We start from the raw sequence: 27,085 nt of genomic DNA, 5'->3' as shown, positions 1-27,085 counted from the left end.
ATGTAAGCAAATATTAACATTGCTGTATGTATACTTTTGACCCAGCAGATTTGCTCACCTTTTCAGTAGACCCTTAATAAATTCATAAAAGAACCAAGCTTATATATCAATGATTTGTTACTGCATATGTCAGCAGCTAAATTATTAGCCTTTGTTTGCTTATTTACTACCAAAAGACAAGTTGTTTAGTAAGTTCAGTATTTTATTCAAGAACAAAATTGCAATAAGAATCATATGTTTGAGTTTTTTTGTTAAAATAAAGCCAATAGTGCCATTTTTTGGTGGTCCCCTCGATTTAGAAGAGTATCGAAATAATGTTGATACCGGTACCAACATATTGGTATCGGGACAACGCTACGGTCTACACATTGAGAGTCAAATAATGTCCTAAAGAGCATGAAAAATGACTTGCATGTGTGCATGCCGTCAAGAATGAACCAGAGTCAATGTCTTCCTTCTGTCCCACAGCTGCTTTTTTTTAAAGTGTATCGCTGCGTTATCGCCGGTTAGCCTGCGTGGAAGGACTGCTGGCACACGCTGGCAGCCGTGCTTGTTTACATGCCGCGGGAGAAAACCGCAGCGCACATGTTTTTATTCGATTTTTGGGAAAGATTAATGGCGAGCGAAGGTGGAATGTGTGGCAGGAGAACAACGCGGAAAAGATAGCCAACAAACAGAGCCAGAGAAGCAGCTTCTAAAAACAAATTAATGCCTCCCCCCCCCCCTTTGACTCAGTTTTTGTATTCTGTGGGGTGCAAAGTCCTACGTTTGAATACAGGATTGTGTTTACAGTATTAGCATGCAGCCACGTAGAACAATGAATGTTCCCCTTGGGCGGAGAAATGTTCAAACTCTGCCAATGACTTTTTATTGTATTACGTTTATGCAATCATGTGTGCACTTTATGATGAGTCGACTTCATTTCATGCCACAGTCTGCAGACTGTGAAGGTGCTTGGCAGATATAGTTTGAGGTTGCTCGGAGGTCAACTGTGCCGACTTTGGAAAATGGTGACATAAAAAGCAACAACACCCTTTAAGAGACAAAAGTTCAAGTTGCTTTAAAGGCCTACTGAAATGAGATTTTTTTATTTAAACGGGGATAGCAGGTCCATTCTATGTGTCATACTTGATCATTTCGTGATATTGCCATATTTTTGCTGAAAAGATTAGTAGAGAACATCGATGATAAAGTTCGCAACTTTTGGTCGCTAATAAAGAAGCTTTGCCTTTACCAGAAGTAACAGACGATGTGTGCGTGACGTCACGGGTTGTATGGCTCCTCACATCCTCACATTGTTTACAATCATAGCCAGCAGCAGCTAGAGCGATTCGGACCGAGAAAGCGACAATTTCCCCATTAATTTGAGCGAGGATGAAAGATTTGTGGATGAGGAAAGTTAGAGTGAAGCACTAGGAGGAAAAAAAAAGGCGAGGGCAGTGAGAGCGATTCAGATGTTATTAGACACATTTACTAGGATAATTCTGGAAAATCCCTTATCTGCTTATTGTGTTAATAGTGTTTTAGTGAGATTATAAAGCAGTGGTTCTTAACCTTGTTGGAGGTTCCGAACCCTTCCAATTTCATACACGCATTCACCGAAACCTTTTTTTTTTTTTTTAAATTTCAAATTCAAGACAAAGTTATATGTTATTTTTTCCTGGTGTAGAAAATTAACCGTGCATGAACTCACAATAAATTACACACCTGCAAATCAGTGTGACTTCTGCTGTTGCCATATCCATGTTAGACCGATATGGAGAAGTTTTTATTTACGCGATGAGTCCATACTTGCCAACTCTCCCGATTTTTCCGGGAGAATCCCGAACTCCAGTGACCCACCCGAAAATCTCCCGGGGCAACCATTCTCCTTTAGTGTCTACAACCTGTCGTCACGTCCTATTTTCCTCCATACAAACGGCGTTTCGGCGCATTCACATCAATTATGTGGCTTTTACACACACATAAGTGAATGCAAGGCATACTTGGTCAACAACCATACAGGTCACACTGAGGGTAACCATATAAACAACTTTAACACTGCTACAAATACGCGCCACACTGTGAACCCACACCAAACAAGAATGACAAACACATTTGGGGAGAACATCCGCACCGTAACATAACGTAACAAATACCCAGGATCCCTTGCAGCACTAACTCTGTTGGGACCTACAATATACACCCCCGCTACCACCAAACCCCGCCCACCTCAACCACACCTGCCCCCCCTCCACCTCAACCCTCACTCCCCCCATCTCCCGAATTCTGAGGTCTCAAAGCTGGAAAGTATGGATGAGTCGGGTGTGTCTTGACTGGCTCCGCCGAACCCCTGAGGCCGACTCACCGAACCTCTGGGGTTCGATCGAACCCAGGTTAAGAACTACTGTTATAAAATCATACCTGAAAGTCGGAGGGCTGCGGTGACCGCCAGTGTCTCTGAGAGAAGCCAAGATCACAGCTGCCTTTTTGACAGCTGCTGCAGGAGGACGCTAACTCCGCACAAGTCTCCCGTAAGAGCCGACTTAATATCACAATTTTCTCATCCAAAAACTTGCTGGTGGTAGAGAAACATGTTAGCTAAAGCTTCACAACAAACAAAGAAACACCGGCTGTGTTTCGGTTGCTAAAGGCAGCTGCAATCCACCGCTTTCCCCCAACAGCATTCTTCTTTATAGTCTCCATTATTAATTGAACAAATTGCAAAAGATTCAGCAACACAGATGTCCAAAATACTGTGTATTTATGCGATGAAAACAGACGACTTTTAGCCGTAAGTGGTGCTGGGCTAAAATAACCAATAACGTCATAAACAGGCGTCATCATTCCGTGACGTTTTCAACAAGAAACTCCGCGGGAAATTTAAAATAGTAATTTAGTAAACTAAAAAGGCCGTATTGGCATGTGTTGCAATGTTAATATTTCATCATTGATATATAAACTATCAGACTGCGTGGTCGGTAGTAGTGGGTTTCAGTAGACCTTTAATGTCTAGTAGTGTTGTCCCGATACCAATTTTTTGGTACCGGGACTAAAATTATTTCGTTACTTTTCGGTACTTTTTTAAATTAAGGGGACCAACAAAAAAATGCATTATCGGCGACACATTAGCGACACCCTAGTGCAGGGGTCACCAACATAAAATGTTGAAAGAGCCATATTGGACCAAAAATACAAAAACAAATAAGTCTGGAGCCACAAAAAAATAAAAGCCACATTACATACAGATAGTGTCATGAGGTATAAATTGAATTAAGAGGACTTAAAGGAAACCAAATGAGCTCAAATATAGCTACAAATGAGGCATAATGATGCAATATAGCTAGCCTAAATAGCATGTTAGCATCGATTAGCTTGCAGTCATGCAGTGACCAAATATGTCTGATTAGCAGTCCACACAAGTCAATAATAACATTGTATTGCATGGCATATTGCATTGTAACTAGTTCCATAGCAGTCTCTATCCTGTTCTTACCTTATCCCATTGATCTCATCTCATACTGTATGTGTGTTGATGTGTGCGTACACATGAAAAACATAACTACATGAAAATAACAAGGAACAGAGTTGTAGTTTTTAGATTTCACGGCCCTATGGAATATGTACACATATTCTTTATATAGTATACATTTTAACTGACCTTTATTTGACTATGTTTGTCTTTTTGTAGGTGGCTAAAATATGCGGTGCTGCTGACTACCGTATAACGTTACGTTACTGTGTGTGATACATTGACTAACGTAACATTTTGAGTGGGTACCTCATGCAACCCTGCTTAAAAAAAAACACATGACAAAAAGTATGAATAAGGTAGCAAACTGCAGTGGACGCAACAGATTGTCGTGTTTGCAATGACGTTATAACCATAGACATTTTATAAGTATACGCAGCATTGGCTGCTGTGACGTGAGCAATTTGGCCGCCATCTTGAAGTGGTGATGAGGAGCCGGCAAGCAGCCTAAACTGACAGTTGACAGGTAGCAAACAAAGATGCTGGGCTGGTGTTTAGCGTTTTCCTGCTTTAATGAGTGGACTGTTGAAAATAGGAATCGGGGGATTGCTTTTCACAAGTAAGATTAAACATTAACATGGTTGTATTTTGTGAAAAGAATATTACCACAGAGTTGAAAGGAACAAAGATCTTCAATTTGTACGTGAAAATCACAAAGAAATCTTCTGGGGGAGGATGACGCCCCTACAAGTATTTGGTTTACAAACTTTCAGCCCCACCTAAAACAAAATTCACCAGCCGCCACTGATTATGATGCATTCTCATTTTAGGCAAAACATAAGACAATACTTTCTTAACAGTATAATTGTAACCAGAAATAAGTCTTCAAGTAACAATATTCAAATACTAACATTGTTGGGTAAGACCGAATTTGCTTTTATTCTGAATCCAGTGAAACAGATTTGTGGTTTTAGCTGATATAAAAACTTTCAGGTGTTTGTATATGTTTATGTTTAAGTATTTTGCAGATTCTTTTATCCGAAGCAACATACATGAAAAATACATATAAAACAATCACTGTAAACATGATCATTTAAGGGAAGAATGTAATACAAAATATTAATACAAAGTGTCAAGACAGAATAAACTCTCTGCTGTTGCAGCAACAGAGATACAGTCTATAAGATATATAGATATCTTATGTATTTATACATTGTTTATGTAGGATATATGCATGTATATATAAACTAATCATATTGTTTCTTCGCCTTAAAAATAGCTGACTGTTTTTTTCCCCCCTTTTGGGATTATTATTCCCAGTTTTGATCTTGGACGTCTGCTCACTTATAGCATATAAGAATATTCCACTACTGTTAAGCAAACAATGAACACGCCAAAAAATGTGTCTTTTATCATAGTTACACGTATGAAAAAACACCGCGTGAATATCAGTGGTATTCAGTGAGGTAAAATGAATTAAATGCGCTGACAGTTCATTGCTCCTGCCAAATGAATTGCACTCAGTGGAGGGGATCACCACTCCAAGATGGCGGCCCCGCGTCACGTCAGCGCCAGTAGGCAGTAGCGCTCGATGTTGCGTACCCTTATACGATGTCTATTTTCATAACGTTAGCAGTGAGTTTGGAGCCTCACTGGTTTAACTAAACAGCAAATACAAGTTACATTACTCAACCAATAAATGTTAACTTACATTCAAAACTTGACCTTCTTTGTGCATCTTCAAATGTCGAACGAAGTTGGAAGTTGTTGCGTCTCTGTCTGGAATCTTCCAACGAACCGTATGCTTTGCATACTGGAATTCGGTTTTTTTGGAAGTCGTAGTTTTAATACCCGAACGAAACTATTTTTGGCATAATTTTTCCTCATTGGCGTGTTGTATGAGAGCTCTTCTTCGTTGGTTTTTATGCAATTTGATTGGCTGAATGCTGTGTGACGAAAACAATGTGGATTTAATTTGATTGGCTGTTGTTCTGACAGGTAGCGCACAGGCTGTCATCGCACACACACTGACAGACACGGACAGATACGGAACGCTCCTGAATAACTTTTTAATCATTGGGTTTTGGGGAAAGTAGCAAGTCATGTCAAGTCAAAAGGCTCAAGTTCAAGTCAAGTCACAAGTCATTGATGTTAAAGTCTAAGTCGAGTTGCAAGTCTTTTTACATTTTGTCAAGTCGAGTCTAAAGTCATCAAATTCATGACTCGAGTCTGACTCGAGTCCAAGTCATGTGACTCGAGTCCACACCTCTGGTTCAAGGACCGCCAAAATAAGTAGGACAAAACGGCGCTTGCCAAATACTCGAATCAGTGAAGCATGTTTAATAAAAACAGTGTGCTTTATAACAATTAGTGAGGTTTGTGTCATGTTTGTCCTCCTACAGAAACCATATTAAAACAAAAATATATATGTATATATATATTTTTTCCCCCTCATCTTTTTCCATTTTTCATACATATTTGAAAAAGCTCCAGGGAGCCATTAGGGCGGCGCTGAAGAGCCATGCAGCTCTAGAGCCGTGGATTGCTGACCCCCGCCCTAGTGGCTCCCTGGACCTCCTTCAGAGATGTGTGAAAATGAAAAAAGATGAACAAAAAAAATGTTTTGTTTGAATATAGTTTGTGTAGGACAACAAACATGACACAAACCTTCCTAAATGTTAGAAATCGCACTGTTTATATTTAACATGCTTCACTGAAGACAGTATTTGGCAAGCACCGTTTTGTTCTACTAATTTCAGCATTCCTTGAACTCATCGTAGTTTGTTTACATGTACAACTTTCTCCAACTCTGTCACAGAAAGACGTGTTTTATGCCACTCCTTCTTTTTCTCATTTTGTCCACCAAACATTTTGTGCTGTGCGTGAATGCACAAAGGTGAGCTTTGTTGATTTTAATGACTTGCTGGCGTGCTTATCAGGCATATTTGGTCAATCCATGACTGCAAGCTAATCGATGCTAACATGCTATTAAGGCTAGCTGTATGTACATATTGCATCATTATGCCTCGTTTGTAGGTATATTTGAGCTCATTTAATTTCCTGTGCTTATGTCCTCTGTGTATTTCATTTATGTTTGCATGTCTCATGACATATTATTTGTATGTAATATTGGCTGAATTTGTGATAGTTGTTGGTGTGCCATGTTGTTCCAGACCACAGCAAACGTTACGCAGCTTGCAAAGATTGTAATAAATTAGAAGACGACAGCCCACCGTTTCCTTTAACTTGGACACACACATCTATACCTTTGGCCATTCTAAGACAGTCATTTCCAGGAGTTATCTCATCCTAAGACCTCCATTTTACCAATGATTTCTAATGTTGCAAAAATGAGTAAAATAAAAATTAAAATACAACATTTCTGTCAACGAAGATTTGCGTCAGCCTTTGATAGTAGGCTAATATAGCTAATATAGACACATTATGTGTTGCCTTCAGTATAACACTTATATAAGACTTTTTAAAGTCATTTTGATAGTAGTCTAATATAGACACATAATGTGTTGCCTTCATTACAACACTTACTGTATATAAAACCTTTTAAAGTAATTTGTATAGTAGTCTCATTTAGCTAATATAAACATTTACATCATTTGTTTCCTTTATTATAACACTTATTTAAGAATTTTTAAAGTCATTTTGATGGTAGTCTAATATAGCTAATATGGACACTTATATCATGTGTTGCCTTCATTATAACACGTATATAAAACCTTTTAAAGTCATTTTGATAGTAGTCTAATATAGCTAATATAGACTCTTACATCATGTGTTGCCTTTATTACAACACTTATTTAAGACTTTTTAAAGTCATTTTGATAGTAGTATAATATAGCTAATATAGACACTTACATCATGTGTTGCCTTTATTATAACACTTATTTAAGACTTTTTAAAGTCATTTTGATAGTAGTCTAATATCGCTGATATAGACACATCATGTGTTGCCTTCATTATAACACTTATATAAAACCTTTTAAAGTCATTTTTATAGTAGTCTAATATAGCTAATATAGACACTTATATCATGTGTTGCCTTCATTATAACACTTATATAAGACCTTTTAAAGTCATTTTGATAGTAGTCTAATATAGCTAATATAGACACTTATATCATGTGTTGCCTTCATTATAACACTTATATAAAACCTTTTAAAGTCATTTTGATAGTAGTCTGATATAACTAATATAGACACTTACATCATGTGTTGCCTTCATTATAACACTTATATAAGACCTTTTAAAGTCATTTTGATATTAGTCTAATATAACTAATATAGACACTTACATCATGTGTTGCCTTTATTATAACATTTATATGGGGACGGCGTGGTGCAGTTGGGAGAGTGGCCGTGCCAGCAACCTGAGAGTTCCAGGTTCGATGGCCACCTTCTACCAACCACGTCACGTCTGTTGGGTTCTCGAGCAAGACACTTCACCCTTGCTCCTGATGGGTCGTGGTTAGGGCCTTGCATGGCAGTTCCCGCCATCAGTGTGTGAATGGGTGGATGTGGAAATAGTGTCAAAGCTCTTTGAGTACCTTGAAGGTAGAAAAGCGCTATACAAGTATAACTCATTTATATATCAGGCTTTACATTTTTTGCGACTCCAAACAGATTTTTTGGTATAATATGGCTTTTTCAACATTTTGGGTTGCCGACCCCTGGTTTTTAGAACATAAATTTACCGAGTTTGGTTGGGCATTGTTGAATACATTCTGTAAGGTTTCCTTTTTCTCACACCTTCTGTCTCTGCATGTAATTCCTACGTGGAATAGAGGAAAGGCATATGGAAAAAGGATTCCAATCTACGTATCTGACAACACATCTGTGCGCTTTATTGCCCTTTTTAGTCATGCTGTCAGTGAGACAGGCGGTGAGTTGAATGTGGGCTATAATGAGCGCCTTGCATTTTGAATGAAATCATAAATAAGTTCAAAGGAAAGTGATTTCCTCTAAAAAATAAAAAATACAATGTTGATAATTGAGAAATAGAGCTTTGAGTGTGGTCCAGTGTGGAAGTTCCAGTGGAAGAAAAGGAAGTTGGGAAAGAAGCACACCTATTTCACACATTAACATTCACAGATGCCTTAAAGGCCTACTGAAACCCACTACTACCGACCACGCAGTCTGATAGTTTATATATCAATGATGAAATATTAACATTGCAACACATGCCAATACCGCCTTTTTAGTTTACTAAATTGCAATTTTAAATCTCGCGCGGAAGTATCATGCTAAAACGTTGCGGTATGCTGACGCGTGCGTGTGACGTCACGCATTGCAGAGGACATTTTGGTCCAGCACCATTCACAGCTATAAGTTGTCTTTTTTCATCGCATAATTCCAAAGCATTATGTGTTGCTGAATCTTTTGCAATTTGTTCAATTAATAATGGAGACGTCAAAGAAGAAAGATGTAGGTGGGAAGCGGTGTATTGCGGCTGCCTTTAGCAACACAAACACAGCCGGTGTTTCCTTGTTTACATTCCCGAAAGACGACGGTGAAGCTTTACTATGGAACAGAGCGGTCAAGCGAACATGGTGCCCTACCACATGTCAACCGGCAGGTTTCGTTGAGAAAATGGTGGTATTAAGTCGGCTCTTACCGACTTAATACCACCATTAAGTCAAAGAGGCAGCTGCGACTCTCTTGCCTCCTCCCACCGGCCGCCCTCGACCGTCGGATGCGTCCACCGTGGAGGAGGGAAGAAAAAGTAAAATCTCAGCCCGGCCCCAATGGCTGCTTTCGCCTTGTCGAGAAACGTGGCTTCCCTCGGAGACACTGGCGGTCACCACACCCGTGGCCACACCCCTCCGACTTTCAGGTTGTAGAGGTACGACCATATAATCTCACTAAAACACTAGTAACACAAGAAGCAGATAAGGGATTTTCCAGAATTATCCTAGTAAATTTGTCTAATAACACCTGAATCGCTGTGCCGTCTAGTTTTTTTTTTTTTCCTAGTCCTTCACTCTCACTTTCCTCATCCACGAATCTTTCATCCTCGCTCAAATTAATGGGGAAATCGTCGTTTTCTTGGTCCAAATTGCTCTCGCTGCTGGTGGCCATGATTGTAAACGATGTGAGGATGTGAGGAGCTCCACAACCCGTGACGTCACGCGCACATCGTCTGCTACTTCCGGTACAGGCAAGGCTTTTTTATTAGCGACCAAAAGTTGCGAACTTTATCGTCGATATTTTCTACTAAATCCTTTCAGCAAAAATATGGCAATATCGCGAAATGATCAAGTATGACACATAGAATGGACCTGCTATCCCCGTTTAAATAAGAAAATCTCATTTCAGTAGGCCTTTAAGATTTGAAAAGTCTCAGGCCCGCGGGCCAGTTGCGGCCCACGAGGCGTTATTTTGCGGCCCCCACCTTAATATGGAAGTTTAATATTAGGGCGGCCCGTGAGTTTTATATGTATGGCGCTTTACAGCGTTGTGTTATTTGGGTACAAAATGGCTCTTTCAACGTTCTGGGTTGCCTACCCCTGCGTTAGTAAAAAGCGGCAAATGAGTGAAAGCGAGAGAGACGTTGCCATGGAGATGAGGGTTTTCTTACATGCGTGGCTGCAGTCACACCGCGACACCTGTCCGTCAGTAATAGCAGTCCCCGATAACCTGGACCAATTCAAACCGTTATTTGTTTTTTTTTATTGTTTAATTTGCATTGCCTCACACGATGAACACTACATATTAGGGCTGCGAATTTTTGGGTGTCCCCCGATTCGATTCAATATCGATTCTTGGGGTCACGATTCGATTCAAAATCGATTTTTTTTTTTTTCAATTCAACACGATTCTCGATTCAAAAACAATTGTTCATTCAATGTATTCATTCAATACATAGGATTTCAGCAGGATCTACCCCAGTCTCCTGACATGCCAGCAGAGTAGTAGATTTAAAAAAAACAACTTTTATAATTGTAAAGGACAATATTTTATCAACTGATTGCAATAATGTAAATTTGTTTTAACTATTAAACGAACCAAAAATATGACTTATTTTATCTTTGTGAAAACATTGGACACAGTGTGTTGTCAAGCTTATGAGATGCGATGCAAGTGTAAGCCACTGTGACACTTGTTCTTTTTTATTTATTTTTACAAATGTCTAATGATAATGTCAGTGAGGGATTTCTAATCACTACTATGCTGAAATTATAACTATTATTGATACTGTTGTTGATAAAATTCATTTTTGTTTCACTACTTTTGGTTTGTTCTGTGTGGTGTTTGTGTCTCCTCTCAATTGCTCTGTTTATTGCAGTTCTGAGTGTTGCTGGGTCAGGTTTGGTTTTGGAATTGAATTGCATTGTTATGGTATTGCTGTGTATTGTTTTGTTGGATTGATAAAAAAAATACAAATAAAAAAATTAAAAATAATCGATTTAAAAAAAAAAGAGAGAATCGATTCAACGTGAGAATCGCGTTTCAAATTCGAATCGATATTTTCCCACACCCGTACTACATATATTTCTATATGACGCCGGATAACACTCCGGGAGCTATCACTTTTTTGCGCTCCCTATCCCGGTACTTTCCTGGCTATTATCCGCCGACCACCGTGTTGCTGCAGGGAGGAAAAGCGGAACGACACACATTGCAGAAATAACATTATTCTCCGTGCGTTGGCTAAATACAAATATATTCCACAACCCCAAACATGTCTTTTTCAAAGCCTGAGGTGATGAGAAGGGTTAGTGATGAGCAAAGATAATTCCAGGAAAAGTGGGAGATGCAATATTTCTTTCTTGAGCACAGTGACACCCAGACGTGTCTTATTTGCACAGAGAAAGCTGTGGGATACAATTTGAAACGTCATTATACAACTAGACATGCTGAGGAGTATGCACAATCTTTTTTTTAAAATCTTTTCTTGCGGCCCAGCCTCACCCAGACTCTGCATCCAGTGGCCCCCGGTAAATTGAGTTTGGGACCCCTGCCTTAATGTTTCTCCCATAACAATGTGACCTCGGACTACGTTAAGGTAACGTGTGGAGTTCCCCAGGGTTCAGTCCTTGGCCCTGCACTCTTCAGCATCTACATGCTGCCGCTAGGTGACATCATACGCAAATACGTGTTAGCTTTCACTGTTATGCTGATGACACCCAACTCTACATGCCCCTAAAGCTGACCAACACGCCGGATTGTAGTCAGCTGGAGGCGTGTCTTAATGAAATTAAACAATGGATGTCCGCTAACTTTTTGCAACTCAACGCCAAAAAAACGGAAATGCTGATTATCGGTCCTGCTAGACACCGACCTCTATTTAATAATACAACTTTAACATTTGACAACCAAATAATAAAACAAGGTGACTCGGTAAAAAATCTGGGTATTATCTTCGACCCAACTCTCTCCTTTGAGTCACACAGTAAAAGCGTTACTAAAACGGCCTTCTTTCATCTCCGTAATATCGCAAAAATTCGCTCCATTTTGTCCACTAAAGACGCCGAGATCATTATCCATGCGTTTGTTACGTCTCGTCTCGATTACTGTAACGTATTATTTTCGGGTCTCCCCATGTCTAGCATTAAAAGATTACAGTTGGTACAAAATGCGGCTGCTAGACTTTTGACAAGAACAAGAAAGTTTGATCACATTACGCCTGCACTGGCTTCCTGTGCACTTAAGATGTGACTTTAAGGTTTTACTACTTACGTATAAAATACTACACGGTCTAGCTCCATCCTATCTTGCCGATTGTATTGTACCATATGTCCCGGCAAGAAATCTGCGTTCAAAGGACTCCGGCTTATTAGATTAGATAGATAGTATTTTATTTATTCCGTCAGGAGAGTTCCTTCAGGAAAATTACAATTTTCAGCACAATCCCATTCAAGATCAGACAAACATTAAAGGGAGACAGAACAGGATCGCTGACGGCTCTGCCGGCTTCCAGCGCCCCTTACAAAAAAAAAATTAGATACAGGTAAACAAGGGGGGGAGAAAAAAATAGAAGATTAAAATAAAATAAAAAAGTCGGTCTTAGCCTGGGCCCTGGAGAGGGGGTGCAGACTGAGGCCAAGGGAAAAAAACCAACTCATAGCCATAGTACACACCCCTCTTACATGCGTGTAAGAGGGAAACATCAAACATCAAAGAACACATAGGACATTAAAGACATTAAAGCAGCAGATACAACCAGACACTTCTACATACAGCTATGAATAAAAAGTAAAAGAAACATATCCACTGTGGTGGCCTCTGCGGTGTTCCACGCCATCGTCCGCTGGGGTGGAGGGAGGATGGCCAGAGACAGGAGCAGACCCAACAAAGCAACCAGGACAGCCGACTCCACTCCCGGCCAGTGTCCAGTCCGCATGGATGAGCGATGATACGTCCAAGGAGACTGAGGAGTCCGACACCTGCTCACACAGCCAAGACACCGCGAAGCCTCTCCGTCCCAACGCTCAGTGCTAGCTCCGCAGCCCTGTCCCCTCATCCGCATCTCCTCCAGTCCCTCCAAAGCGACTCTGGTGTAGCAGAGACCCAGCAGCTGGTCACCATGGCCAAAAGGCTCCCGGGAGGCAGATCCAGAAGTCCACAAAAAAAGCACCACAGAGGTCACGAAAGTGCCACCCCTTGTCACACAGTCCCAAAGGGTCCCGGACCAAAAGGCAAAAAAATATAATAACACATGAAAACAAGAGGGAAACAATTATTAGTGATTCCCAAAGCCCAAAAAAAGTCTGCGGGCTATAGAGCTTTTTCATTTCGGGCTCCAGTACTCTGGAATGCCCTCCCGGTAACAGTTCGAGATGCCACCTCAGTAGAAGCATTTAAGTCTCACCTTAAAACTCAATTGTATACTCTCGCCTTTAAATAGACTCCCTTTTTAGACCAGTTGATCTGCCGTTTCTTTTCTTTTTCTTCTATGTCTCACTCTCCCTTGTGGAAGGGGTCCGGTCCGATCCGGTGGCCATGTACTGCTTGCCTGTGTATCGGCTGGGGACATCTCTGCGCTGCTGATCCGCCTCCGCTTGGGATGGTTTCCTGCTGGCTCCGCTGTGAACGGGACTCTCGCTGCTGTGTTGGATCCGCTTTGGACTGGACTCTCGCGACTGTGTTGGATCCATTATAGATTGAACTTTCACAGTATCATGTTAGACCCGCTCGACATCCATTGCTTTCCTCCTCTCCAAGGTTCTCATAGTCATCATTGTCACCGACGTCCCACTGGGTCATTATTGTCACCGATGTCCCACTGGGTGTGAGTTTTCCTTGCCCTTATGTGGGCCTACCGAGGATGTCGTAGTGGTTTGTGCAGCCCTTTGAGACACTAGTTATTTAGGGCTATATAAGTAAACATTGATTGATTGATTGAATAACGACGTGCAAGCGTGGTTTCAGCTGCAGGCATGACATCACCTGTGTTTTTCTTCTTTCTTTTTTTTACCTTCTCATACACTCACATTAACAGACTGAACAGTAACGGTAGGACTGAAAGTTACATCTCTCCGTCTCACAAGGGGGTGCATTGTCTTTTCATTTCTGGGAAGAGTGTCGTCTTTGAGCAAATTCTTCCAGTGTTGCCAGTTTTATGGTCTGAGGTGTATTTGTGAGTTTGTTTGGAGGTGTGCGTGTGCTTGCATGCTGTTTTGATTCCCTACCAGCATCTTCGTCATAAACCACACGGGTGGTCAGCCCGCGTATAGTCCAGGTTTATACACATGCTTGTAAAGCTTTTCCCTGCAAGCCATTTGCAAAGGTTAAACCAGCGCTCTTCCCAACATGACGAGTGTGTGCAGTCGTATGAGCTCCATTTATTTTGCCTCGTAGATACATTCCAGGATCTTGTTCACACAATTAAACCGCACATAAATAATCTCATTAAAGTTAGATAATGAGATGGGAAGGAGGGGGGGCTCTGCTTGTGGGACTTCAGCTCAAGTAACATCTCAAGGATGAGTTTTGATGATATCCGTTAGCCGGAAATGCAAGTTACTGTGACAAAAGAAGGCTGTTAAATACGAGCAGAATAATATTATGAGCAATAAAATACAAAACCCAAAACCAGTGAAGTTGGCACGTTATATAAAATTGTAAACAAAAATAGAATACAATGATTTGCAAATCCTTTCCAACTTATATTCAATTGAATAGACTGCAAAGACAAGATATTTAATGTTCCTTCTTTGAAACTTTTTTTTTTCTTTGCAAATAATCATTAACTTAGAATTTAATGGCCGTAACACTTTGCAAAAAAGTAGGTTTTACCACTGTGTTACATGGCCTTTCCTTGTAACACAGTAACAACACTCAGGTGGAATTATTTCCCATTCTTGCTTGATGTACAGCTTAAGTTGTTCAACAGTCCGGGGTCTCTTTATAACACGCCACGCATTTTCAATGGAAGACAGGTCTGGACTACAGGCAGGCCAGTCTAGTACCCGCTCTCTTTTACTACAAAGCCACGCTGTTGTAACACGTGTCTCTGCATTGTCTTGCTGAAATAAGAAGGGTCGTCCATGATACGGTTGCTTGGATGGCAACATATGTTGCTCCAAAACCTGTATGTACATTTCAGCAATAATGGTGCCTTCACAGATGTGTAAGTTACCCATGCCTTGGGCACTAATACACCCCCATACCATCACAGATGCTGGCTTTTGAACTTTGCACCTAAAACAGTCCGGATTGTTCTTTTCCTCTTTGGTCCGGAGGACACGTCATCCACAGTTTCCAAAAACAATGTGAAATGTGGACTCGTAAGACCACAGAACACTTTTCCACTTTGCATCAGTCCATCAGTCTTAGATGAGCTATCGGGCCTAGCGAAGCAGGCTGCGTTTCAGGGTGTTGTTGATAATTGGCTTTGGCCTTGCATAATAGAGTGTTAACTTGCACTTAGAGATGTAGCGACGAACTGTAGGTACTGACAGTGGTTTTCTGAAGTGTTTCTGATCCCATGTGGAGATATATTTTACACACTGATGTTGGTTCTTGATGCAGTACCGCCTGAGGGATCGAAGGTCATGCCCATTCAATGTTGGTTTTCGGCCTTGCTGCTTACAAGAGTGATTTCTCCATATTATCTGAAACTTTTGATGATATTACAGACCGTAGATGGTGCAATTCCTAAATTCCTTGCAATATCTGGTTGATAAATGTTGTTCTTAAACTGTTTGACAATTTGCTCACACATTTCATGGAATCTGCTTATTTACCCAATCATGGCACCCACCTGTTACCAATTAGCATGTTCACCTGTGGAAAGTTCAAAATAAGTGTTTGATGAGCATTCCTCAACTTTCTCAGTCTTTTTTGCCACTTTGTGCCAGCTTTTTTTTAAACATGTTGCAGGCATCAAATTCCAAATGAGCTAATATTTGCAAAATATAACAACATTTACCAGTTTGAACGTTAAGAACTATCTTGTCTTTGCAGTCTATTCAATTGAATATAGGTTAAAAAGGATTTGCAAATAATTGTATTTTGCTTTTATTTGAGATGAACAAAAATTGCCAACTTCACTGGTTTTGAATTTTGTACATTAATAACAATTAATATGCAGAAAAGTATTAAAAATGAATTAACTGATAACATAGCTACTCGCATAAGTATCTCCACTGTGTGCCTGCAAGGCATCATTAAAGGGTGAGTAGCTTTACTTTATTCTAATTTTATGTAGATTTTATTATACAATGATTTTATTTTTATTTTTATTTCTAGTGTATTCATTGTTGGGAAACTGTTGGTTGTCCTTTAGCCTGTCTTTTAGCCTTCAGCCTGATTCACATCCGAATCGCGATTCTTAATTATTTTGATTCTAAATCGATTGCTAATTTTCAAGTGTCGATTTAAAAAAATAATGAAATAAATAAAATATATGAAAAAAAATGTGTTTAATTAATCTATTTACGTCGCTCTTAAAAAGAGATTTAAAAAATTAATACAAGTAATTGTGGTTGTAATGAGCAAAAAAGTCTGCTAATGGAATGTCTTTTCTTGGTAAGATTTATTGAAATAAGACATTCCATTTAAGCTTTTAACTTAAAAGTGATCTTTAAATGAGCAACTAAAACATATAATAGCGTTACTTACTAGAATTCTGAAGTTGTGTGTCTTATAACAGGTTTAAAAGTAGTGTTTTCTTTCTCAGAAGATCTATGGCCACTGAAAAATGACTATATGATTGTGACTTGTGTCAAGTTTGTTTAGAAATTACAAATATATACTTGGTGAGATTATGAGGTTTTCCAGTGTGTAAGCTTTAACCTGTTATGAAAAGAACTACTTGTTTATTTTATACCAAATAATATATTGCAAAAATCGAGAATGAGAATCGAATCGTGTTAAATCGAGATTAGACACGTGAGTTGTTGTGCCATTCCCATCGCTACTGTTTAAACTGTACAGTTTGAACATGGAAAATATTATGACGTATAAATAAAAAAGATATCCACAAAATACTAAAAGCACCCTTTGTTCCTGTTAAAATGCATGATGTAATTCAAAGGCATTATGATTATTATTATGTTTGGTCATAATTCCATAAAGCTGTGTACAAAGATCTGAAATTAGAATCTCTTTGAAGTCAACCATGACTCAGTATTGTGTTCATACGCCACATAGCCAATTTTTGGGGAATATTTTTAGATTCTTGGTTTAACATTACGCATTTTCAAGGATAAAAATGGCTGAATAAACTACAAATATCAATACTGCAGTAGTGGTAGCCACTAGAGGAGACCAAACCAATCAGAGCGCGCTGTTTAATATTGTGACCACTGATTGCTCAAGGTAAAATAAGGGTGTTATTTCATGTTTAAAAGGCTCTCATACTGATGAAAAATATATTTAAAAGGTAGTAAACTGTTTGTTTTATGTTTTATGAAAATTTTGGATTCATAATTACTGATTCCTACATGGTAAAAATGAATTCATCGCATTCATGTCCGGATCCAATTAATCAAACGAGGGACGACAGTAGTATCCATCCATCCATCCATCTTCTTATCCGAGGTTGGGTCGTGGGGGCAGCAGCCTAAGCAGGGAAGCCCAGACTCTCCTCTCCCAAGCCACTTCGTCCAGCTCCTCCCGGGGGATCCCGAGGCGTTCCCGGGCCAGCTGGAGACATAGTCTTCCCAACGTGTTCTGCGTCTTCCCCGTGGCCTCCTACTGGTTGGACTTGCCCTTAAACACCTCCCTAGGGAGGCGTTCGGGTGGCGTCCTGACCAGATGCCCGAACCACCTCATCTGGCTCCTCTCGATGGGGAGGAGCAGCGGCTTCACTTTGAGATCCTCCCGGATGGCCGAGCTTCTCACCCTATCTCTAAGGGAGAGCCCCGCCACCCGGCGGAGGAAACTCATTTCGGCCGCTTGTACCCGTGATCTTGTCGTTTCGGTCATAACCCAAAGCTCATGACCATAGGTGAGAATGGGAACGTAGATCGACCGGCAAATTGAGAGCTTTTCCTTCCGGCTCTGCTCCTTCTTCACCACCACGGATTGATACAGTGTCCGCATTACTGAGGACGCCGCTGCATGTCGATCTCACGATCCACTCTTCCCTCACTCGTGAACAAGACTCCGAGGTACTTGAACTCCTCCACTTGGGGCAGGGTCTCCTCCCCAACCCGGAGATGGCACTCCACCCTTTTCTGGGCGAGAACCCTACTACTAAAAATAACCTTCCCAATTTCTTTTGAGTTTTACAACAAAAACACGTGGCACTCATCTTACTTTTGTGTGTTTATTTAATGATAATAGCCCTTTTGTTTCACATGTACAAATAAGTTGACACAATAACAATACAAAAGAGACAATATTAACAAGGCACTTCCCCAAATAAACTGGGGAAAAAAATTAATCAACACATTGAAAATACATTTTATTTTTTATTTTCAATGAATTCTGTTTTACAGAAATATATTCCAGTTGTACTGCTTTTCCGTCTGCTTGGCTTTGTTTGGTTGGATGGTCAATACTTTCTTTACGTGGGACTGTGGACTGTACAAATACTGCTGGTAACAGACATTCACAGATGTGTTGATAGAGGAGTCTGGGATGTAATGAACTTGAGACATGTGGGTACATTTAGCAGGCAATGTCTGTGCACGTTGGAACATGTCATTTGACAGAGCTATATACCTGTGCATATATAAAGATCATCCTTGCCCAATCGGGTAGTTCCGTCCCCACTGTGCACTGTAGGTCTTATCGTCCTCTACGCAACAGTTCAGTTATTTCACATTAATTAAGCCCGGCATGGATCTGAAAATTGCTCGATAGTCAGGTTATTTAGCCAAAGGAAAAAATGCTTCTACATGAATTTTGATTGAGAGATATACTGTACACAGCCTTTCCCTTAGAGGGCAAATAAATAATAAATAAAGTCACTGAACTTTTCGTGTGTTTAATGTAATTGAGGCAATCACTAAGCTGCAGCTAAAACATAAGGCGTTCAGTCGGTTGCTTTTCTGTATACCTGCTTGTAATCCCGATTGACTTCCCTCTTTGTGACCAACTGGAGGCTTCCAAATGTTGCAAAAGAGGTATTTAGTCTTGAGTCTTTGCAGACGTAGACCGTCTGACAATGCGGGGGCAAAGCCCTTTGATTGACTTGTACTAACCACTTATTAATCTTCAAAGATTTAAAATCAGCTGCTTTCCATTATGTTAGTCACCAGAGGAGACGTTGTAGCTGGCTGTTAACAGTCAAAATGTAGAAAAAAATATTTACAAAAAACACATACAAAAAAATCATTATTTTGTTGTTTTAGTGCCAAACAAGTCGGGTATTCAGCATGTGGGCTTTCAACATAGAAGTTTGCTACATTAGTTTGCCCATCCTCAGTCTTGTTAGGGAGTTTTTGAAGACCACAACAGACCGAGTTGATCTAAATCTTTGTGGAACGACAGACAGTAAATCGATAAACCCGTCTGCAATCTTATCTGCACAACTTCATTACCCCCTAAGTCCCTTTGGGATAGTACTGAGGAGCAGCGACTGTTAGGGCAAATGGGGGCATTACTGCAATTTAGTGCATACTCCTGAATGGACAGCTCAGTGTCCATTGACTGTCCCAATGAACATGCAGCATCTACCACAGCATCATTTGTCCTTAGACTTGCTGCTTATAACGTAGAAGTGGTTGATATTCCAGCATTGTTCACTTAATGCCACATACATGGAGTCAAAGTCCAAATATGGACGTTTTTCGGTCCGTTGTGGATACAGAGTTTATTTAGTCTTAATCCAAATGTCAAAAGTATGACGGTTTGTGCGATGACATGTTTTTACCTGACATACAGTGGTCCTGCAGTAGCAAGACTTCATACTCCAGGTTGCTGCTCTGAACAACGGGTTCTGGGATCATAAGCTGGGTTTGTTTTTGAGGCAGTGCCCCATTGTCCAACCCAGCTTTCACTCCGTCCAACTCCACCTGAGAAGGCTCACAGTCTAGGTCAATGTGACCCTTAGCCCTCTTCTTGCGGACATAGCATACAACGCCCACTGCTGTTGCAACCAGCACCAGCAGAAGCAAGATGGCTACTGCAGGCACCAGCATGGTGGCCATTTTCTTGTTAACTATTTGAGCTCCAGTGACGCTGTCGTTCTTTTCGTCAGTGGTATGCGCCTGAGTGCATACACTGTCAATGCCGTTCGGGGCGCCAAGCGGACTGGCACACACGGTATAAGTGGAATTAGGGTTCAGACCTCTGAGTCTGTATTCCGGATACGATGCCGGTAGGCTGAGCTGCATTGGCCTGCGATCAGGCCCGGAGAGATTCCGATAGGTCAGCCGGATTCCACGAATGTAAGGCCGCATTTCAATGTAGCGGTGGAGATCAAGCAGGATTGACGTTGAGGTTGCCTGACGCGAGCTGATGTCAGGTGCATTTGGGCTTACGGTCGTCATGGACATGTCAGGCTCAGCGGGCGAGGGTGCATTGTCGTTTTGGATTTCACAAAAAAATCCATAGGTCCCAGGTGGACATGTGCACTCTACTTGACCGTACTGGTCCAAGCGACAAGTGCCCCCATTGAGGCAAGTGTGAGAAGGGCAGAAGCGCTGTTCTTCATCCGAGTCCATGCTGCTGCTGCTGCTTGGGGAAGCAGGAACCGGGGGTAAGGGGTAGTTAAAATCTCTGTTTGCGTCGTAATCGTTAACCCTGGGGGGTGGAAAATCTGTTGTGGCACTCTCTGGGGTTGTAACATGTAGAGGTACGGCAACAGTAGTTTTAACAGTACTCGTGGTGAGAGTGGTTGTGGTAGGACAGCCAAAATCCCGATGCTCAAGCCTCTGCACCACCTTGCCAGCATTGATAGGAGGGAAGTGGCATCGAGTCTCCTCTGTTCTCTCCAGGGTAACGCTTTGGGCTCGTAGCCAATTTGGGAACCAGGCTAAGGTGCAGAGACAATTGAAGGGGTTCTCTGCCACTGTTAGCTTCCTAAGGTGGGGAAAAAGCTGTGGGAACTCCTCTGGGAGGCCTTGCAGGCTTAAGCTGCTAATGTCCATCTCCTGTAGCTCTTCAAGGTTCTTTAAGTCCTGAAATGTAAGAGGACCCATAGGGTTCCCAGCCAGGTTGAGGTAAATCAGTCCACGGGTTTCTTTCAGCACTGGAGGGAAAGCTTTTAGTTGGTTTTTTGAGATGTCCAGTTCATGGAGGTTTGTCAAACTACCAATAAGATCCTTATTTAAGTTAGTTAGTCCCACACCACCTAGTTTGAGAGACTCAAGGTTTGGAGTTTGGAGGTCTGAGGCGCCAAGTGTAGGTATGACATTAAAACGGAGATCCAGTAGTAGCAGGTGGGGCATTGATAGAACAGGCAAAGATGTCAACTGGTTGCCTTGCAATTTGAGCTCTAGTAGATTCTCCAAACCGCTAAACGCGGCAGGATGGATGGTCTTGATGTGGTTGCTATACAAGTAAAGACGCTCCAGCAGCTCCATACCTTCGAAGCATGCCTCTGAGATGTGCGTGATTTGGTTGGATGACAAGTCCAGGTTTTTTAAAGAGGCAAGAGGTTCGAACACCCTGTCCGGAAGTTCTGTCAGTTTATTTTGACTGAGATCGAGCATTTCTAAGTTTTCCAAACCATCAAAGTCCTCCGTGGACAACTGCTCGATGCCGTTGGCAAAAAGATAGAGGCTCTGGGTGAATGGTGGCACTCCCTGAGGCATTGTGGTGGAACGTCTCTGAAAACACAAGATGGATTCAGGTGGAGAGCAGGAGCAGTCCATCGGGCATCCACTGGACAAGATGACATCAGGAATGACGAAGACGAGCAAGAGGGGCATCAGCGGAAAGAGAGAGACTTTCATCTTGCAGGCTCCTTTCCCCGACTCGGCCTAAAACAAGAGGACAGGAAGAAAATACATCAATGACCTGCTCCTCAAAGTTGATTGACTATAATGCATAACACATTATAAAACACTACATAGATGATACTTGCAAATGCATGAGACAGATTAAGATTTCTACTACCGGTATTTAGTTCAGTGTAAAGACCGTACGAGCAAAGATTTTGATTACACATAGCCAGTGATCAAAGTAATTTTGTCACAAGGTCTTGCAAAGCGCAAGGCTTTATTCTTCATTTTTCCAACATCGCATTCCCCCTACTGTACAAAGATCCATTCTTAGGCTATCAAGGCCAAGTTTTCAGAAAGCTCGGGAGTGGAGGCTGAACTTCTTTTTTCACTATTATTATTATATGTGTACAAAGATGTTGAAGATGTTCTACGAGTCGGTAGTGGCGGGAACCTTCTTGTACGCCGTGGCCTGCTTAGGCAGTGGGCTGAGAGCGAGGAACACAAACAGACTGGACAAGTTAGTAGAGAAGGCCAGCAACGTGATGGGAGTGGAGCAAGACTCTCTGGCGGCGGTGTCAGAGAGGAGAAGTCTAGCAAAACTCCTAGCCATTTAGGACAACACCTCCCACCCACTACACTCGGACCTAGCGGAGAGAATGAGCACGTTCAGTGGAAGGCTCAGACTCCCAAAATGTAACACGGAACGACACAGGAGTTCCTTCATACCGACAGCCATCAGACTGTATAATACATATGTTCCTTGACTGCACTTAAATGTAGAATATATTTATATTATTCATATATTATATATATAGTGTATGTTATGTATTATTTATTATTATTATTGTTTATTGTGAGCGAACTGTGGTGCTGAATTTCCCCCAGGGATCAATAAAGTACTTTCTATTCTTTTCTATATTATTGTATAGTGGCTCTGCCATTCATGTCCTGGTGTTTTTAACTGTGCAGAAATGATAGCCACTTCCAATGTTATTCACAGGTCTGATTTGGCCTGTGGGCCACCGGTTGACAAGCTTTGATGTGTGCAACAGATACCATTGTTAACCTCCATGGCCTCTTTCCTCGTGACTGCACAACCAACAGCTAAGATGTAGTAGAAAGAATACGCTCCGTGTCACAACACTGACTGACGAGTATTTCTATTGCTTAAAAGAAACCTGGGAGATAGTATCAATAGGGTTGTTTAGTATAGTTAGAGAAGCCCAAGACTTGCAAAACAAATACCTCCCTTCGAGCGTCAACAGTGGACGTGAAAGATGATTGAAAGGAGAGGAATGAAGAGAGATAAAGAAGATACTTGTTGTACAGCTAGAGCATTTGTGACAGTTTATTATTGCATCAACGGACTGGAGAATGAGTGGGAGCGATGGTGTGTGTGTGGGGGGCAGGGGGGTCCACATTTCTATGTTGTTGACCTTTTCACGTCTTTTCATCTTATCTTTTTGACTTACACTGCTAAAAACACATTTTTTTCTCCTGACAGCTGAACTGGGTACAATAGCCCTATTGTCTCAAAAGAACCACCAAAAGGAGGAGGTGTGGTACGATACAGTATAACATTCAGTTCCTTTTAGTATATATAAAAGGATGTATTCATTACATTTACTGAATGTTATACTTATTTAGGTACCTTAACTTGTGCAGTATCTCATCCATAGCTTTTGTTATTCATTGACCACACACAGAATGTTCTGTTTTCGCACTGGAGGTGACAAACATGTCCAAGAACCTGTTAAGATATTTAATTTCAACGCACCGTGTCTCTTCAAAGTGATTGTTGCCACCATGTCATATAATATTGCCTCAAAAGCAGTGCTGGGCAATTATTTTTACTCGGTGGCCACATTTAGAGAAATACATGTGTCTGGGGCCTGGTATATCTTGCACTAACTGTTTTGGAAATGACATGAATGTTTGTTAATAACTGTTTAATAAATACAGTTTTGGTAAATTGACTTAGTTGTGGTTTCCCTCTCTGCATCAAAGTTTAAAATAAGCATATATTAATGAAGTAGGAAGAAGAATGTTTTAATGTAGACACATAGAATCATCATATTGCTGTGATTATATGTATCAAATGTTCATTCAAGGCTAAGGCAAAATATCGAGATATATATCGCGTTTCGTGACATGGCCTAAAAATATTGAGATATTAATATTGAGATATTAATAACAGGCCATATCGCCCAGCCCTACTTTGCTATGCAATATCATATTCTTGTTAAGAACAATTATTTAATTGTACTATATTGTTATGTATTTCTGGCTGCTACCTGGGCCTCAGTAACCAAATGTGTTCCTAGCAGGGTGTTTTTAATGTAATGACTAATAAACTTGTAGTCAGTTTGTAATCTGTTTCTCAATCATAGTCTGTGTCACACTGCATGTTAGAATTTTTGTTTTCCCCTAATCCGGTGGTTCTCAACCTTTTTTCAGTGATGTACCCCCTGTGAACATGTTTTTAATTCAAGTACCCCCTAATCAGAGCAAAGCATTTTGTTTGAAAAAAAGAGACAAAGAGGTAAAATACAGCACTATGTCATCAGTTTTTGATTTATTCAATTGTATACTCATTTGTAGTGGTCTTTCTTGAACTATTTTGAAAAAAAGATATAAAAATAACAAAAAACTTGTTGAAAAATAAACAAGTGATTCAATTATAAATAAAGATTTCTACACATAGAAGTAATCATCAACTTAAAGTGCCCTCTTTGGGGATTGTAATAGAGATCCATCTGGATTCATGAACTTAATTCTTAATATTTCTTCACAAAAAAAGAAATCTTTAACATCAATATTTATGGAACATGTCCACAAAAAATCAAGCTGTCAACACTGAATATTGCATTTTTGCATTTCTTTTTACAGTTTATGAACTTACATTCATATTCTGTTGAAGTATTATTCAATAAATATATTTATAAAGTATTTTTGAATTGTTGCTATTTTTAGAATATTTAAAAAAAAATGTCACGTACCCCTTGGCATACCTTCAAGTACCCCCAGGGGTACGCGTACCCCCATTTGAGAACCACTGCCCTAATCAACCGTAGCTCCCCAGTGCAGGTCACACCCATGCAGCCCCAGATCATGATGCTAACACTTGACTTTGGCAAGACACAATTATTTTGCTCTTTTGCTTTTTGACAATAATGACGGGTGTTGACTCATAGGAATCTATACTTCAAAAAAACCAAGGTTGCTTTCTATAGTACTGCTTGTACTAAGGTGTTGCAGAACACTGTTTACCCTCAAATGGAGAGTTTAAGATCTAGGGGTGGTGCAGCAGAGAGGCATAGGAGGGTCTGTGTCATCTCAGCTGCCATGGCATTTATTTTCATTCTATTACTCAAAAACATAACCCCTTCATCACGTACTGTATTTGTCCTCCTCTTATGTGTACATGAGTCAAAGTAATCTTCACATTTGCTTGAACCCCACTACCACCATGTTAGTCTTCTCTGGATAAGTCTGCCAGACAGGACCATTTTGTTGTTCCACGCCAGATACTGTTCCCTGATCAAAGCCCCAAACATGATTGAAAGAAAGCGAGGCTTACTTTTAAAAACCTGTGTTTGTGTGTGGATCGTTGAAGAGTTGAACCCACTTTAAGCGTACAGTCATTCATAGAGAATCTTCTACAACAAAAGCCTGCTTATGTAGCTACGGTGCCTCCGGCATACAATATGTTGTGTTCTTGCATGTACAGAGTTGTCGAGGATTTTTGGTAACGGTATCAATGGGGTGTGGGAAAAGCATGTTTTATGGGGTATAAAAAGTCTCACGTCACGTCTCCACTTTTCGCCGCCACACAGACTGCTTCGCCCACAACCCACGGCTCTCAACCATGTGGAAACTATGTTCGCGTATATAAAGGTCGGAGCACTCCATGCTGTCCGGATTTGATAGTTATTAATAACACAAAAAGGGCATCAAACGAACAAAAAAGTATGCAAAAAATTATAAAATCTTATAATCAAGAGATCTACAGACTTAAGCGTTAAAAGTAAAAAAAAATCTAAATATACATTAGGCTTATTTTCAACACTTATTCTTTTTTTATTGTTATGAATTATTGACCTATTTAGGGTTCCAATTACTTCACGTCAAATATTCCACTTTGAAATGTTTTGGGGGGAAATGTTGCATAGTTTTTGTGTTTGCCGTATAAATAAGGGTTTTGACATAAATAGATAAATAGATAGTACTTTATTGATTCCTTCAGGAGAGTTCCTTCAGGAAAATTAAAATTCCAGCAGCAGTGTACAGAGTTGAGATCAATAAAAATAAAAGTAAAAAGTAAATAATGGGGGTTGAAATGGAAACAAAATAGAGAAATATTACAATAAGAATACAAAATAAAAAGCAACAATGGGAATAAAAATATAACAGTAAAATAAGAATATAACAAGACAAAGTAGGCAGTAGTGACCATGTTATGAAAATGTATTGCACTGTTATTGTTTTGCATCCCCTGTCATCCTAGTACCCCCCCGCCCCCCGCCCCAGAGAGGAGTTGTACAGTCTAATGGCGTGTGGGACAAAGGAGGCAATAGACATAAAAAAGGCCATAGACATAAAAAACTAAATAAAAAAAAAACATAACGACAGACAGACCTGAAGTTGATCTCGAGATTCAAGCGTAAAATTAAAAAAAAAATAATTTATGCCTTTTTTTTTAACATTTTTATGACTGAGACCCTTCCGGAGACCGGGGACCAAACTTGAGGACAGCCCTAAATGTAAAAAAACAACTACTGTATTGCTTTAAAAAAATAATACTATCAAAATGCCCCCCGCATACTTTGATTTTTCAGTGTGCGGCCCTCAGTGGAAAAAGTTTGAACACCCCTGTTTTAAACCATTCCCGAGAGGAAAAACTAGACGTGGAGGGGTTCAGTGGTTACTATCAGATCATAGATAAAGCGTAGTTTGATGGCTTCGGGTTTTTCTGTTTTCTTTCTGTTAGGACCGGAGTGATTTGTACAGGGTTTATCAGGGTGTAAGCTGATAAGGGACAACCGGTGTGGACCTGTAGTGCGCCGAGTGACTCCTGACTGTGTGGTTCTGACTCAAGTGTTTTGAAGAAGTGAGTGGAGGTGGACAGCCCTCAAGGAAGAGATAAGCAGGAGTACGGGGTTAGAGGGAGTAGTAGAGAGATTGTCATCCTTCCCTCCAGTTGTAATTTCCTCTCCCTGCACGCTCGTTGAAACATTCTTTAAACTGTCGGCAGCTGAGCTCGGGGAGGGAAAAAAAAGAAGGTGCAATTGTCTGTGTCACTGGCTTGGCATTTAGAGATCAACAAGAACTTTTCA

At 40.5% G+C, this 27,085-nt stretch overlaps 2 protein-coding genes across 5 annotated transcripts in view; one reads left to right on the top strand and one right to left on the bottom strand.

The window, feature by feature from the left end:
• Positions 1 to 27,085, top strand: part of coro7 (coronin 7) — a 350,254-nt gene that overhangs the window by 151,879 nt on the left and 171,290 nt on the right. The gene's annotated exons all lie outside the window — the stretch shown is intronic.
• vasnb (vasorin b) overlaps positions 18,168 to 27,085 on the bottom strand; it is a 50,221-nt gene continuing 41,303 nt past the window's right edge. For all 3 annotated transcript variants that reach the window (XM_061884837.1, XM_061884836.1, XM_061884839.1), the window contains one exon: positions 18,168 to 21,785. In XM_061884837.1, coding sequence (XP_061740821.1) covers positions 19,695 to 21,758 — 2,064 coding nt within the window. In that variant the 5' untranslated portion in view covers positions 21,759 to 21,785 and the 3' untranslated portion in view covers positions 18,168 to 19,694. The remainder of the gene's footprint in view (positions 21,786 to 27,085) is intronic.

This window comes from Nerophis ophidion, linkage group LG23 (genome assembly GCF_033978795.1).
Source record: "Nerophis ophidion isolate RoL-2023_Sa linkage group LG23, RoL_Noph_v1.0, whole genome shotgun sequence".
Classification (NCBI taxonomy): Eukaryota; Metazoa; Chordata; class Actinopteri; order Syngnathiformes; family Syngnathidae; genus Nerophis; species Nerophis ophidion.
This window is presented reverse-complemented; position numbering and strand designations above follow the sequence as displayed.